Source organism: Nannospalax galili, unplaced genomic scaffold (genome assembly GCF_000622305.1).
Source record: "Nannospalax galili isolate Female #2095 unplaced genomic scaffold, S.galili_v1.0 scaffold1181, whole genome shotgun sequence".
NCBI classification, from domain to species: domain Eukaryota; kingdom Metazoa; phylum Chordata; class Mammalia; order Rodentia; family Spalacidae; genus Nannospalax; species Nannospalax galili.
In genome coordinates, this window is record NW_008345687.1 from 2,100,864 (window position 1) to 2,114,916 (window position 14,053).

The 14,053-nt window shown below is 36.5% G+C and overlaps 1 protein-coding gene across 1 annotated transcript in view; it reads right to left on the reverse strand.

Annotated features, from left to right (window-relative positions):
- Positions 1-1,417: 1,417 nt before the first annotated feature.
- Acvr1c (activin A receptor type 1C) overlaps positions 1,418-14,053 on the reverse strand; it is a 47,123-nt gene continuing 34,487 nt past the window's right edge. Inside the window, exons 5-8 of the mRNA XM_029567650.1 lie at positions 13,633-13,789; positions 11,796-11,920; positions 9,513-9,643; positions 1,418-5,414 (exon numbers count right to left, since the gene is read on the reverse strand). Of these exons, the coding sequence (XP_029423510.1) occupies positions 5,289-5,414; positions 9,513-9,643; positions 11,796-11,920; positions 13,633-13,789 (539 nt within the window). The 3' untranslated portion in view covers positions 1,418-5,288. The remainder of the gene's footprint in view (positions 5,415-9,512; positions 9,644-11,795; positions 11,921-13,632; positions 13,790-14,053) is intronic.

Genomic DNA, 14,053 nt, shown 5'->3' on the forward strand with positions numbered 1-14,053 from the left:
CATATTCTCTCAAACGTTGTATTCATCTGTAATATTGTATTCATCTGTAACTTATTAGAGAAGAATCCTGGCCATTACTAATAAATTTTAAAGTGAAGATGGCTGTCTAATTTCAGCATAATATGATATATCTAACACAATGGCTTAATTTAAAAAGATGGAGAAGAAATAAAAACAGAAATAGCTTGAACAGTAACATAGTGGGCCCTGTATTTCACTCTCTTTTCAAGTAACTGACTTAATCAAGTGGAATTTAGCAAGCCAGACAGTCTTTCTAAAGTGTAATAGAAAGTCATTTCTGCCATTGACAAAGTCCTCTTTCTAGTGCCAAGAGAATAATTACTGGTGAACTTATGAAGCAAAACCTCTTATACACGGGTGGGGAATTAAAATCTTGTTAAGAAACTCAGTGTGTAACAGTCTGGACAGGGCTGGAACACAAAGAAAGACAGGAGCTATGAGTAAGTCAGAGCTCAGTAAATTTTGAAGGATTCTTAGTTCATTGGAAGAAAATTAATGTTGAAGACAAAAGTGAGAGAAAGATCAGACGATATGACACTAAACATAGATGCACCAAACCATCTTTTATCCCACTCCAATGCATAAGACCAATCTATACAGAAAAGGGAGCAGGAGAAGGGTCTGGAGATTTCTCAAGTCGTTACTTGCATTAAAAACTTTCCCTTCCTATCCCTTTATCTTTTCTCTTCTTTTCCTTTCCTTTCCTTTTTGATCTTCCCTTCCTTCCTTTCTCTTTTCAGTACTGAGGATTGAACCTAAAGTCTTGAAAATGCTAGGTAAGCACTCCACCACTGAGCTGCATCCCAGCAAGCACCAAGAACAGCTATACACTCATCATTCTTAATTGTGTTTGTCAGTTTTATCAGCACTCTAGGGTTTATCTATCTAACATGACAACATTTTACAACCCTTGCTTTGCCTATTTTCATTTTCTTACTGAGCTCAGCCCAAGCAAATTATTTCAGTAGAAATGCACAGAAAAGTTGGATTTGATCCTCAGCATTGAATGGCATGTTATGGTAGTGCACATACATGGCAGGTTGAGATACACATTGGTTCGGTTTTTAATTTTCAAAAGTTTTTGGTCAGGCTGCATGGTAGGTGTCACCACTGGATTCTGCAACAATTAGTAGTCATATAATTTCTGATCTTCAGTTTCTTAATCTAGTAAATATTGAAATCATGTTATAAAGTCTCATAATCTAGCATTTAAATTCTGGTTTTCATTTTTCACTGTGACATATCTGAAATAATTTATATCACTAAAACATTCCTTAGAAAGATAAAATTCCACAATGATTAAGTTAAATATTAGTTATGTTTTAAAATAATTAAGAACTAACTATAAGTTGGAAGATGGTTAAAAAACATTAATTTTCTGAAGTAGGTAAAAAAATAAAGAAAAACTACAGGGCAAAAAGAAAGTCAAGCATCTGAAAGTTTTGCATTAAAATTCTTTGGAAAACTGCCTATATTCTAGAAACTGTACTTATTATTAAATTTTTAATGAGTGTGTTTCATTCCAGAATTTTTCTTATTTTAAAGATCCTTGTACAAAACAAAAAGCCCTCAAATAAATTACAGTCTATAATAGTGAATAAAATCAAAGAAAATATCAGCATGTGGAGCTAGGACAAGTGTTGCCAGACACAGCAATGTTGTGTTCCACAAAGGATAAAATATCTTCAAACAATACAATGACACCACTTTAAGATACCAATAATAAACATTTCTAAGTAGCTTATAATGTTGATTTGTGATGTTATTTTAGAAATAGTTATTGAAGGCTTCACCTAACAACTTAGGATTTATTTGCTATTATTACCTAACTTCTTGATGGGAAATGAAAGTTTCCACATCTTAAATAAATTTATTTTAGCCAAATAGAATTTCATATTTATTTTCAGTAATCAATCAGAAACTATTCCCAAGTAATGTGAAATTGTGCATTGATCCTTGTAGGATGGCAGATGCCCCCCTCCCTGCTTTCAGACAGTGTGCCAAGTAGTTCCTGGGACTCTTGCTTAGATTCCAAGATAGCCCTGAGTTTGTTCTGCCCCAATAAGACACATGGTAGCAAAATCCCAGGGCAGTGGGATTTCCCATTGTCTAATCATTTGCAATTGTAGAAGTACCAGAGACAAGAAGACATCATGGAACTTCTCACCCAATGAATGTGCTGTAGGTTTTTCATTTTAAAGTTAAAGCTGATTTTGAATGCTTCAGACATTGCAACCAGGTTACTATTTTCATACAATTATGGAAATTTAAAATGCAAAGTTAATTGAAAGTATAAAGATGAAAAGCAAGTGTGATGCCTAAAATAGAGCATGGCAGTCATATTTCACTTAACTCTCAAGGCAGAACATAAATTTAAAATTCTTGATGTGACATGCCAAATATTTTAGACATGGAAGAATGCATACAACGAGTTGGCACTGATTACAAACTTAAACCCATAACTTATAAAGCAACAAATTCATGCTCAAATATTGACAACAAATAATGCTTCTCATATTTTCAGGGAGTGATGCTGTGCATAAATCCTGTCATTGCTTCATACAGTACTGAAAATTCACAATAGCATTCCCTCGAGCTTTATATTACACCCCAAAGCCAAGATATTCGAAAGAGCAAAGGAATACTGACACTCCACACATAGCCTAAGAATATTTTTTTGCTCATAACAAAATTTAAAAGAAACAAATATTGCATGAGATTCCATTTTTAAAAGTAATATAAAATTTAACAGCAAGGTATTTACAGTAAATTTGCCTGATGCACTAATCTTTATTTTTTTTATAAGTGAGCAGTTTCTATGTATAGTCATATTGAGAGTTAAGGAACAACTTCAACTTTTATTGTTTTCCTTATATTTTTGTTGCTCTGTCCTTTTGTAAAAATGTATTTAGCAATTCAAATATAAGATTATTCACTTAGGAATTACAGTTAAACAGCAGAACAAGCAAAACATCTCAAAATGTGCCAATGTATAGATTTTTCCACAGTGGCTGCTAAACCAATAAAATATAAATTATCTTTAGATACCCCAATAAATTATAAAACATAGTAACAAAATAAAGACGTTAAGACATCCTCTCTTAAAAATTCAGTAAGTATATTCACCAAACATTGGTAAATAAAATGGGACATATTATTTTTGTTTATTGGAGATTCGAGTACAACCATGTAAGTAAATACCTTCACTCTCCTACATGCAGAAACAATGTGTGAAATAAGGTAACAAACCCAAGCAAGATTACCCTTCCACGTAGCACTTTTTAAAAAGTCCATTCATATGGGTGCTTTTTGAAACTGAAGATATATTTAGACTGTACCATCTAAATAAAGATACTTTCTAAATATTTTGCAATTTGGAAGTGATTTTCAGACCTATTCTAGAAACCCATTGTCATACAGAACTCAAGACATTCCACTGTGTATTTTATCTGTCAATTTACTTTCTTTCCCTCAAATGCAGTGCATTTTCCCACTCCCAAATTAGACTTTAAAATCCCTGAGGGCAGGACCTATCTCTCTTTTTATTCTCTCTTGCACCCAATATTGTGGCAAGCAAGATATGGGGTGCTGTCATTAAAAGTGGATGAATACATAAATGAGAAGAAAAGTGTGTGCAAGCCCCACAGCTGTCAGGCTTTTTTGTCTTTCTTAACTCAATCACATGAAGATGGATTCAGTAATATATTTCCCTAGTAAAATGAAATATATTCACCAAGTTGTATTCTATGTGGAAAATAAATAGGTACGTCCTTCAGAAAATTATTCCCCAAGTTGTGCTTTGTGGAATACCTAAATGCTATATAGTAAAATTTTCTCCTACCTTAAAAGGTCTCCTCTGGGGTTAAATATTTGGCCTTAAAAATATTCAGGTAGCATGTCTTTACTGCTGACCATGATACGTTAATGTGCAGTGTCACTCTCCAAGACGCTACAAAGAGCACTTTTTTCTGGAAACATCTAGGCAAAAGAATGTTCTAAGGAACGAAGTTTGAGAAATATTGTTTTGTAAGAATAAAAGATACCATGTTAAATCTCCCTCACCAAAGCAGTACAGTGTATTTGAAGGAAATGCTTGGTGTCTTATTAAATATTCACCGATAGGAGAGTAGAAGCAAAGCTACCAAAACTCTTTACCCTTGGTTCCTCTAAAAACGGCAGGGGGTATCAGCTGATTGCTGTGGTACTCTGCATGGGTTAATTGTTAAACTTTTTTGGAGTTTTCTCAAATTTCCTAAAACTGTTTCCTTATTTCCTCTTCCCTTTCAGTTTTTTTCTTTCTAAATAAATACCCCTTAATTACATCTTAAGACATACATCTTCTGACAATGTATATTTATGATGGATTAATCTTTGGCAGTGTTCAGAAAACATCTTCTTAACAAATGGGATAACTATTACTATATGAATAGATATGGTTCTAAGATTTTTTGAAGGTCCATTACGATTTTACAAAATGACTCAATACACTTTTTAAAGGACTAAATTAAAAGTATCATAATTGAAGATGTTTCTGCATAGAAAGAAAAGCACTATAGGAATTCAAGGGAAAGTGGTGGTTGTCACAAGATTTGGACTGATTGCCAAGTCTGACATTACTTCTGCCACTCTGGAGCTTTTCTCAATGTTTCAAGACATCAGGCAGCTTTTTTTCAAAATTAGAAACAACAACTTTAATGACTTTCCAACTATTCATCTTAGGAACTGCTGTTGTAGTGGGTTATGAAGACTAGGGGAACAGAGGGGAGCCACCAATAGAGACTCAGATCTTGCTTTCATATTCCACTTACTAGCTCCATCTTTCCAGGCTTTATATATTAAAATTCTGGGAAATATTTATTTTTAAAGTGTCCAGCTAATTTGTAAAGTTATGTTTCACTATTAAATATACTGTAGTTCACATCTTTAATATGTTTATCTCACTCATATGCTATTGGTTCAAGTAAAACAAAAAAATCTAATGTAGCTTATTTTATATTTATAATATCTTTCTCATTAAATTGGGGAAAAATGCACTTTGTCACCTTTGAAAATAAAATTAAAGACAACATGGAGACTGGAGAAAGTCAAGTCCTGCCCATGTTTAACTTTAGAGTTAACTTTTCATGTTGCCTTCAGGGCACTTTAAATACTGTAGTGAATTATCATTGAGGTAGAACTAAAACAAAACAAAGCAAAGCAAAATATTTACACAAAGGGGTGATGGGATGGAAGGTGTGAGAGATTTCTTCATGACTTGGCTATCCTTCTCAGGCTTTGCAGTCTTCCTTGACACAAAGCTGAGAGATGGTCTTCTTAACACGGAGGGCAGTGAGTCGAGCTGCCCCATTGGCATACCAGCACTCACGCATTATTCTCCCCATGACCCGGAGTGCCTTCAAGAGAGAGAAAGACACAAAGGTTTGAGATACACAAAAACAGTATAGAAGAAACAAAATCCAGAGGGTGATGCTTTGTTGAGAAACAATAGCAAAATTAAAACTGGGCCAAACTTCTTGAAAATCCTACCAAGATACAAATAATTAGCCTTGTAGAGACTGACTTAATGAAACCCATTGGTTTCTGGGATGTAGTACAATGGCTATCTTTTAAAAACCTCTAAGGGGTATGACAGCTGAGGGCTGTGATGCAAGCCTATAATCCCAGTACTTTTGGAAGGCAGAAGCAGGAGGGTCAGGAATTCAAGGTCAGTCCAGCCACTTGAGACCCTAGGTCAAACAATAAACAAGTAAAAAGAGGCATGAAAGGCATTGAGCGATGTGAAAAAAGTTGTAAATTCCCTGTTACACTTCATCAGACATGCATATACATGAAAAAGCTCATCAAGCTGAATACTATGATTTGCAGTTTTTACCATCTATAACTACATAATATAAATTATGACCATAATGATCCAAGCAAATTACTGAAACTATGAATTTTAAGTCAGCGTAAATGAACTGTTGAAGAAGATAAATACTTAGAGAAGAAGTGAATGTGAATGCATGAAACCCAAGATCCAGGGAGTCACCAAATCAGTGGCCACTCCAGTGGCATCCACGGATCTAGAACCTCAGAATGAGGAGCCACAGGTGAAACACAGGAAAGCCAGCCTAAGACATCACGAAAGCTGTGCTGAAAAAGCCCTGAATTCAGTCTGGAATCTTGAGACTGCAGGATGGCTCAGCAGGTAAAGGCACTTGCTGCCAAGCCTGACCATCTAAATTTTATCCTGGGGCCCACATGTGAGAGAACTCACTCTCGGCAGGGTGTTCTTTGACCTCCACTAGCAGGTCATGGCACACGCCTGCAATCCAATTCACATATAAAGAAATTAATACAAATAAATAAATATGAATCAGTCCCAAAAGAAAGTTTGTAGGGGAAATTGTTTGACTTTGGGTGAAGGAAAAAAAAATCAAGCCTGCAGTTCTAAATTTTGCAGTAAACCTGAGCTCATTATGAAAATCTGCGCACACATACACATACACACACACACACACACACACACACACGAAAACAAGATGCCAATAAGCAAGAGTCACTTGAAACAATAGTCAGTAGAATCAATGTTATAACTTAATAATATAAAATATGCATTAAAAAGAAATAAAATTCAATGCATTAAAAAAGAAATAAAATTCAAACTACCTATATATCAAAAATAATTTTAAAAACCTAGTGGATGAGCTAAACGGCATATTAGACACATCTGAAGGAAAAATAAAGAAACTGGAAAATAAATCTAAGAGATAAAGTATAAAGACACCAATATTGAAAATATCAGTAAAGCAAAGTAGAATCTGAAAGTTAGCATACAGCCAATGAGTTTCCAAAAATAGAAATGGAGCCATGAAATAATTATCTGAGGAGATAACATCACAGAATCTACCAGAATGGAGGAATGTCACAAATCATAAGCATTAGAACAGTCTGAGGTCCAAACAAGGCTAACCAAGAAAGCCAGGTATGGTGGTGCACCTGTAATCACAGCACTCAGAAGTTGAAGCAGGAAGATCATTCCTCACGGCTCAGGGAAGATGGGGCGGAAAGATTCTAAGAGCCAGAAGTCAGGGAGGATCAGAGCAAAGCCATGCCTTCTGGACATGACAGGACCAGGACCACTGCATTCACAAACTCACAACAGCTGTGGTTGCCTACACAAGACCTGTACAGATCAAGCCACTTAACATTCTGGCATGAAGAGGAGGGGTCCACAGGCTGCCACCATTAACTGTGGAGCTATGACTTCTGGAGGAGAGAAAGATGGTTTTCTTTAAGTGTGGCTCCTGGAAGGTCGACCATGCTCCAGTGCATGGCCCCACACCCAGAAGTACACGGACAGCACAAATTGGAGTCAATGGGCTCTTCACTTTTTAAAGAAGAAGACACAATGTTGGGCAGTAGGGAGGTGAGGGTGGCTCTGGGAGCCTGGGAGGAGTTAAAGGGAGGAGATAAGGATGTATATGATCAAAATATACATTATGAAATTCTCAAAGAAAAAATATTAAATAAATAAGCATTTAAAAAATAAACACAAAAAAAGTTTGAGGCCATCCTGGGACCTTGTGTCAAAAAACATGAAACAACAACAACAAAAACAAATAAAAAAGACTGCCCATGAGATAGAGAAACTGTAGAACACCAAAGACAGAGAAGTCCTTAAACCTAATTAGAAAAAGAAGACAGAAGATGGGGCAGATTTTTATTAAAAGGAAGCCAGTTTTTATTTAACCTAAAAAACATGTAGCAGTCATACTCAATAGTGAAAAAAAAATTAAGGAGAGCAAAGGTACCTACTACCAGTTTCAGGTAACATTATATGAGAGACCCTAAACCTACAGTAAGGAAGGAACATGAGGTTCGTTCTAGAACTCTCACTGTTTGGAGTTATGACTATCTTCTATCAAAAGAAGCAATATTCCTTAGAAACTTTTCCAACATATATACTTATATACTGTGATGGATATTTCTTTATGACTTTTTGTTATATTTAATAATGTGTATGTGTGTCTATCTACATCTTATTATATGCATGTGAGTACAGGTGTCCATGGAAGCCAGAGGCATCAGACCCTTCTGGATTTGGAGTTACAGGCAGTTGTGCGTCACCTAATGTGGGTTCTGGGAACTGAACTTTGGTCTTCTGCAAGAGCAGCAAGTGTTCTTACTGTTGAGCCATGTATCCAGTCCAGGATATTTTTTTTAAGATCTATCTTCTATTTTTATGTGGGTATATGTATGTGTGCATGTATTTATGTGCACATGCCCAACAGTGCCCAGAAAGGCTAAAAAGAGGGTGTCAGATCTCCTGGAGCTAGATTTACAAGCAGTTGCCAGCCACCCAATGTGGGTGCTTGGAACCAAACTTGGTCCTGTGGAAGAGCAGCAAGTTCTCCTAACTGCTAAGCCATCCCTCCAATACCTGTGATGGATAATCTTAATTGTAGCTTGATGGAATTTACAACCATGTTAGAAACATACTTTTGGAAGTGTTGATCAGGTTGTTTCCAGAAAGGTTCAAGTCAAGAGATAAGATGTACTCTAAATGTAGGTGGCACTGGCTGGGGTCCTGGGCCAAACAGAAAGGAGAAAGCAAGCTCAGCACCACCATGCTTCTCACTCTGCTTCCTGACTCAGGCTACCATGTGACCAGTTTTCACATGTTCCTGCTGTCATGCCTTCCCCACCACGATGGACTGTACCTTCAAACTGTGCACTGAAATAATCCATCCCCTCCTTAAGTTGCATTTGTCAGATATTTTGTCACAGCAACAACAAAAGTAACTAATACATATAGCAAGCTCATTTTTAGTAAAACAAGCTATAAGTCAAGTATGAGAACCAATACATGAATGGACAAAAAATTCTGCTATATCCACATAGATGAATTTCACATATGCATATATAGTGAAAACTTGAAAATATCTATAATAAATTTAACTCATCATTTTCATACATATACAAAAAAAATGACATCTTTTAGGCTATGTGTACAAATATACTCATGGCAAAAATATACAGAAAATCAATGCAATAATAAGGAAATAATAATTAATTATAATGTTAACCATTCAGCAAGGTGAAGAAATCCCAAAAGGTATTGGAAATGTCCTACTTCTCAAACTTTTTACTCACTAGTTTTCATTTTACTATTATATTTTAAACTTTACCAATTTATATTTTCATGTGATTAAAATGACTAATATTAGAAAAATTTAATTTTTTTCAATTATAATGGTCTCAAAGTCTCCTTCACAAATAAACATACGGGTAAAATAACTACACAAAAGATAAAAATGCAAAGACTTGCCTTACACGAAAAAAGGGGTTGAGGAACAGGAAAGGAGAAAACAGGGCAAAAAGGCAAGTCTATACAGCTGTCCCTATAATGAGGTAAAACTAAAAGGTGCCTCCTAAAAACAGGAGAAGGAGGAGGAGCAGGAGCAGGAAAAGCAGCAGGAGCAGTAGGAGGAGGAAGGTAAAAGCCTTACTTCACAGCTTTGCCACTGGTTTGGGATACTTGGTCGGAACTTCTGATCACAAACCACCTTCCTCATCTCTTCTATGGAGGGATCTGAAGGCACCATGTCATAATAAGGCAGCTGATACTCCTCAACAATTCCTGTAAGAAATTTGCATACTAAATTTCTCTGTATAATAATTAATAAGGATAATATATATACATATATATATGTATATATCAGACAAAAACCCAGCATAGAACTGGAGAAATGGGCAGCAGGCCCCAACCCTAGCCAAGGACCTACTGGCAACTGATTACTGTGGGATGAAGGAGAGTAGATATTCTTTAAGGGAGTGACTCTAGGCAGGCTGACTAGACTCTAGTGGATGAACTTGGACCAAGGGACAAGGGACACCTGGGTACAAATGCTTGACTGGACAGGACTTAATATACATGACACAATGTATGAAATCTGGTGTATGGGAGGTATAGGGGGGTATGGATGGGGGAGGGAGTCTAAATTTGAATAAGACCTATTATATAAAATGCACAAAAACTCAATAGAAAATATTAAGAAAAATAAATAGTAATAGAATAAAATAAAACTAAGGATTAAGTTTAAATCACTCAGTTGAATACTTATGTAATATGACATTTATATTATAAATATATAATATATGCAATTAGTTATATAATGCATAAAATATTTCATGATTTATATAATTTTATGATTATAAAAATAAAACATCATCTCCAAAAATGTTGGGAATTTTTGTTTTCAGAAAATGCCATTATACGATTCAAAAATGGTACTGAATTTTTCTAATTGCAATGTTTGTAGCATAACATCATTACTCTGTGAATAAAGCATATTTCTCTATCAAATAAAGTTTTCAAAACAGATTGTACCATGGACTGCACTGTACCCATACACAGAGAGAGAGAGAGTGAGAGAGATCCTACACATGCACTTCCATAAATAAATGAATAAAAAACTTTATGCAACCTTTAAAAGTTTCATTTCTCACATTCAGATCTTAGAACTACTACTAAGAGTGTTCTGAAAGTGGTCAGAATAGCTGAAAATGGACAGTTCAGCATAAATGCCGTTAGACTCAAATGCACAAAGCTTACTATAGTTATTAGAATATTACTTGAATTCCCAGAAATTCCTTATAATATCTTATGAAATATGAAATTTTTACCAAAAATGCTAAAAGTCTTAATATGCCCTCTAAACATTGTTCTGAGCCCTTTATACGTTATAACTAATTACCTTCCCAAACCATGGACCAAAAATGGTACTATCCCTAGTTTGCAGTGAGAAAACTGAGGCCCAGAGTACCATGAATGTGCTCAGGAATACTTGACGTGATGAATTCATTCAACTCTCAAAGTCTAAGGATTGGTTTCATCATTTTAAAGGTAAAGAAATTGAGATGAAGCAAGTTGCCTAAAACCTGACATTCAAGGAGTTTCTAAACAAAGTCTTCATCTTATGTGTGTCTCACTTTAAAAAATTGCTTTATACTTGGGGGCTGGAGAGGTGGTTCAGTCATTAAGAGCACTGGCTACTCTTGAAGAGGACCTAGGTTCGAATCCCAGCACCCACATGGTGGCTAATAGTCATCTGTAACTCCAGTTCCAGGGGATCCGACTCCCTCTTCTGACCTCTGTGAGCATTGTATGACGCAGGCGTACTTACATACATGCAGTTAACACACTCATACACATACAAAATAAAAATAATAAAAATTTTTAATTGCTTTATATTAACATTTAACTTTTTCTCCATTGATACAACAATTTCACTAGACTCCATTGGAAGACCTCATGCACCTGCTTTCTTCCTCTCCTAAACTGCAGAGGTAGGAGGTTAGCTGTTGCTTACCTCCCTCTCCACTTTATCCCTCCACATACTCTTTACACAGGTAAGAGAACAGGAAAGGCCTAATCAACAGAAGGCTTTAAGTCCTGTGGCCTTCCAAAGTCATTCACTTCTTTGGGAATAGAAGTAGGGGTACAGTTCACTCCTTAAAAACTCAAATCAGATCATTTTCAAATGCCTCAAAATAATCGTTACGGGCGTCTGAATGATCATCACTTCCACCTGCATCTAAGTGGAACTCAAAATATAAAAATTCCATTGTGTCTACTGGTGTTTTACTCTTGCCACTGCAAAAAAAAATCACTGAAAAAATTCTCTTGAATATTTAGAAACAATTCAGTACACTAAGGGAAAACAATATAGAAAATCACATTTTGCATTCAGAGCACCAAGGAAAGGTGAAGGACATTTCCAAACTTCTACCTCCAACTGAACACCTCCGGGCTATTTCCCAATAAACCAGACCCACAGAATAGATGTCAGCTCGCTTGAAGGACTCAAAGATGCTGAAGTTCATCGTATCATCAAGCATTTCAGGAGCCATATACCTGCAAAAATATGCACGTTCAGACTCGGTGTGTGACTTTAAATCAATCCAGTAAAATACCATCTTAATAAATCTTCATACAAAGTAGAAATTAAGACAGTTTACATCAATTTCAAAGGTGCATCTCAGGTACATAATAGAGTAAAATTAAATAGCAAAGTTATTGACTGAACCATCATTTTAAAAACATTTTAAATAAAACTAAAGGCCATATATTTTGGAATTATAACAGGTGCACTAGGAGCCTTGTACTTAGAAAATATAAATTGAAGGGAAATTTGATGAGCAAAGCACTTAACATCAGAAATAGAACTCAACATCTCAAGAGTTTGTCACTACAGAAAGTACCCTTATGACAAACAGTGGACTTCACTCGTCATGGTGGGCCCAAGTCTCCAATACACAGCTAGGCAGCAGTCCACAGATACCTTCTCAGAATGAAGAATTTCACTATATATTGTGCCAAGAAAAGTATAGCCTCGCTCGAATAAAACCTAGTGGAAGAAGTCCTCCAGACCCTGGAAGCTGGCTGAGCCCAGCTGATCTGTGGAGAGCTGGTAGATTTCCCAGTCTACTAAAGTAAAGATGCAACACCCTTTGAGTTCTTTTCAAAATGTTAGGTCTTCCAACAGAAACCAGCACCCAAGCCTTCCCTGAAGGTCCCGGATGTGAGATAGATAGGCAGGTTAAGGCCATCTGTCATTTACAGGAAAAGAAGAGAGGTCCCTGAGGGCTGCCCAGTATGAATATGCCACTCTTGACAGTCTCTGTGACCTCATTAATGTCTGCAGCAGACAGCAAGGACTTGCAGGCACTGTCCTGAAAACTCAACTGGCTTAGAGGCCAGCTTTACCAGCTTAGACATTCTCTGCTCTCAAGGGCTTTAACACCTCCAGGAAAATATTTTGATTGTTGTTATTTCAAGGTCAAGAGCTTTGGAATTACAAGTAAGTAGCACATAATGGAAAGGGAAGTAGAGTGGCAGAGCAGCCACCTGCTGTTCAGAGCAAGAAACACACCTGAAGTCCCATGACTAATGAGCTTGTCCTATTCATGGGTTGTGTTCCACAGACAACATGCTTGCTCTTAACTTTATTATTATGTTCTGTTCCCCAAAGTGGGAATTATTTCCAAACTCATATTACCTTACTATCCATCACTTTGGGAGACTTAAGAATAAGTGCAGCTAGAGGTAATACATTTCCATATCATATAGGTAAATGTTAAGGGAATATGACATCACATAAATGGATTTATGACAGAGTCCCTAAACTACCTATTCCAATGCACTGATTTTGCATGTGTTGCTTAGAACCTGAGCCTGTACACCATGCCCTGAGTTTTAGTTTGCTGATGAGGCACAAAGGCTTTAGACTAACTTCCTATACATTGCTGGGAGCTTTTCTTATCTGCAGAAAAAGGCATCCAGACAATTAAAATATCATGCCACATTAAAATAGCATGACACTGTCTCTCCCACTAGTACCCTCCACTGACTCTGCACCCAAATGGCTACTGCACATGGGTAAAAATGCCAACTCTCCCACTTTATAATCACTGGGCCCACTGGCTTTTCGGTGTCTCAGATAAACTTCTTGCTTTCTTGGGCCTAACATCTTCCCATTTGAACCTATATACACTTACATCATAGAGACTCATGCTTTGGGGTCAGTCATATAAATTTTAGGACACTTCCAGTATAAGTCACCTTACCTCTTGGTTCCCACTTTAGGATTCTGAGGTATGTCTATGGTATTTGTGACTGAATCATGCTTCACAGCCAACCCTAAATCTGCTATGGCACAAGTGTCACACTTTTTCACTAAGATGTTCTTTGACTTTATATCTCGATGAGCAATAGCAGGTTTGCCTACAAAAAATGAGAAAAGCATATTTATCTTTTTGTTACTGAAGGCTGAGTCTCTCCTAGTGAATCACTTAGAAGACTTGGCTCAGATGTCACCTCCTGAGACGGTTCTCCACTGAGTGCACTCCAAGCACTTCTCCAGTAGAGTACCCTGTTTTCTTTGGAGAACCAGACTGTCTCCTAGACAAACTTTAAGCTAAATGAGGACAGTGACTTGTCTTGTTCGTCACATAACTCCAAGGTACAGCACACCGAGGGACAGCGGAA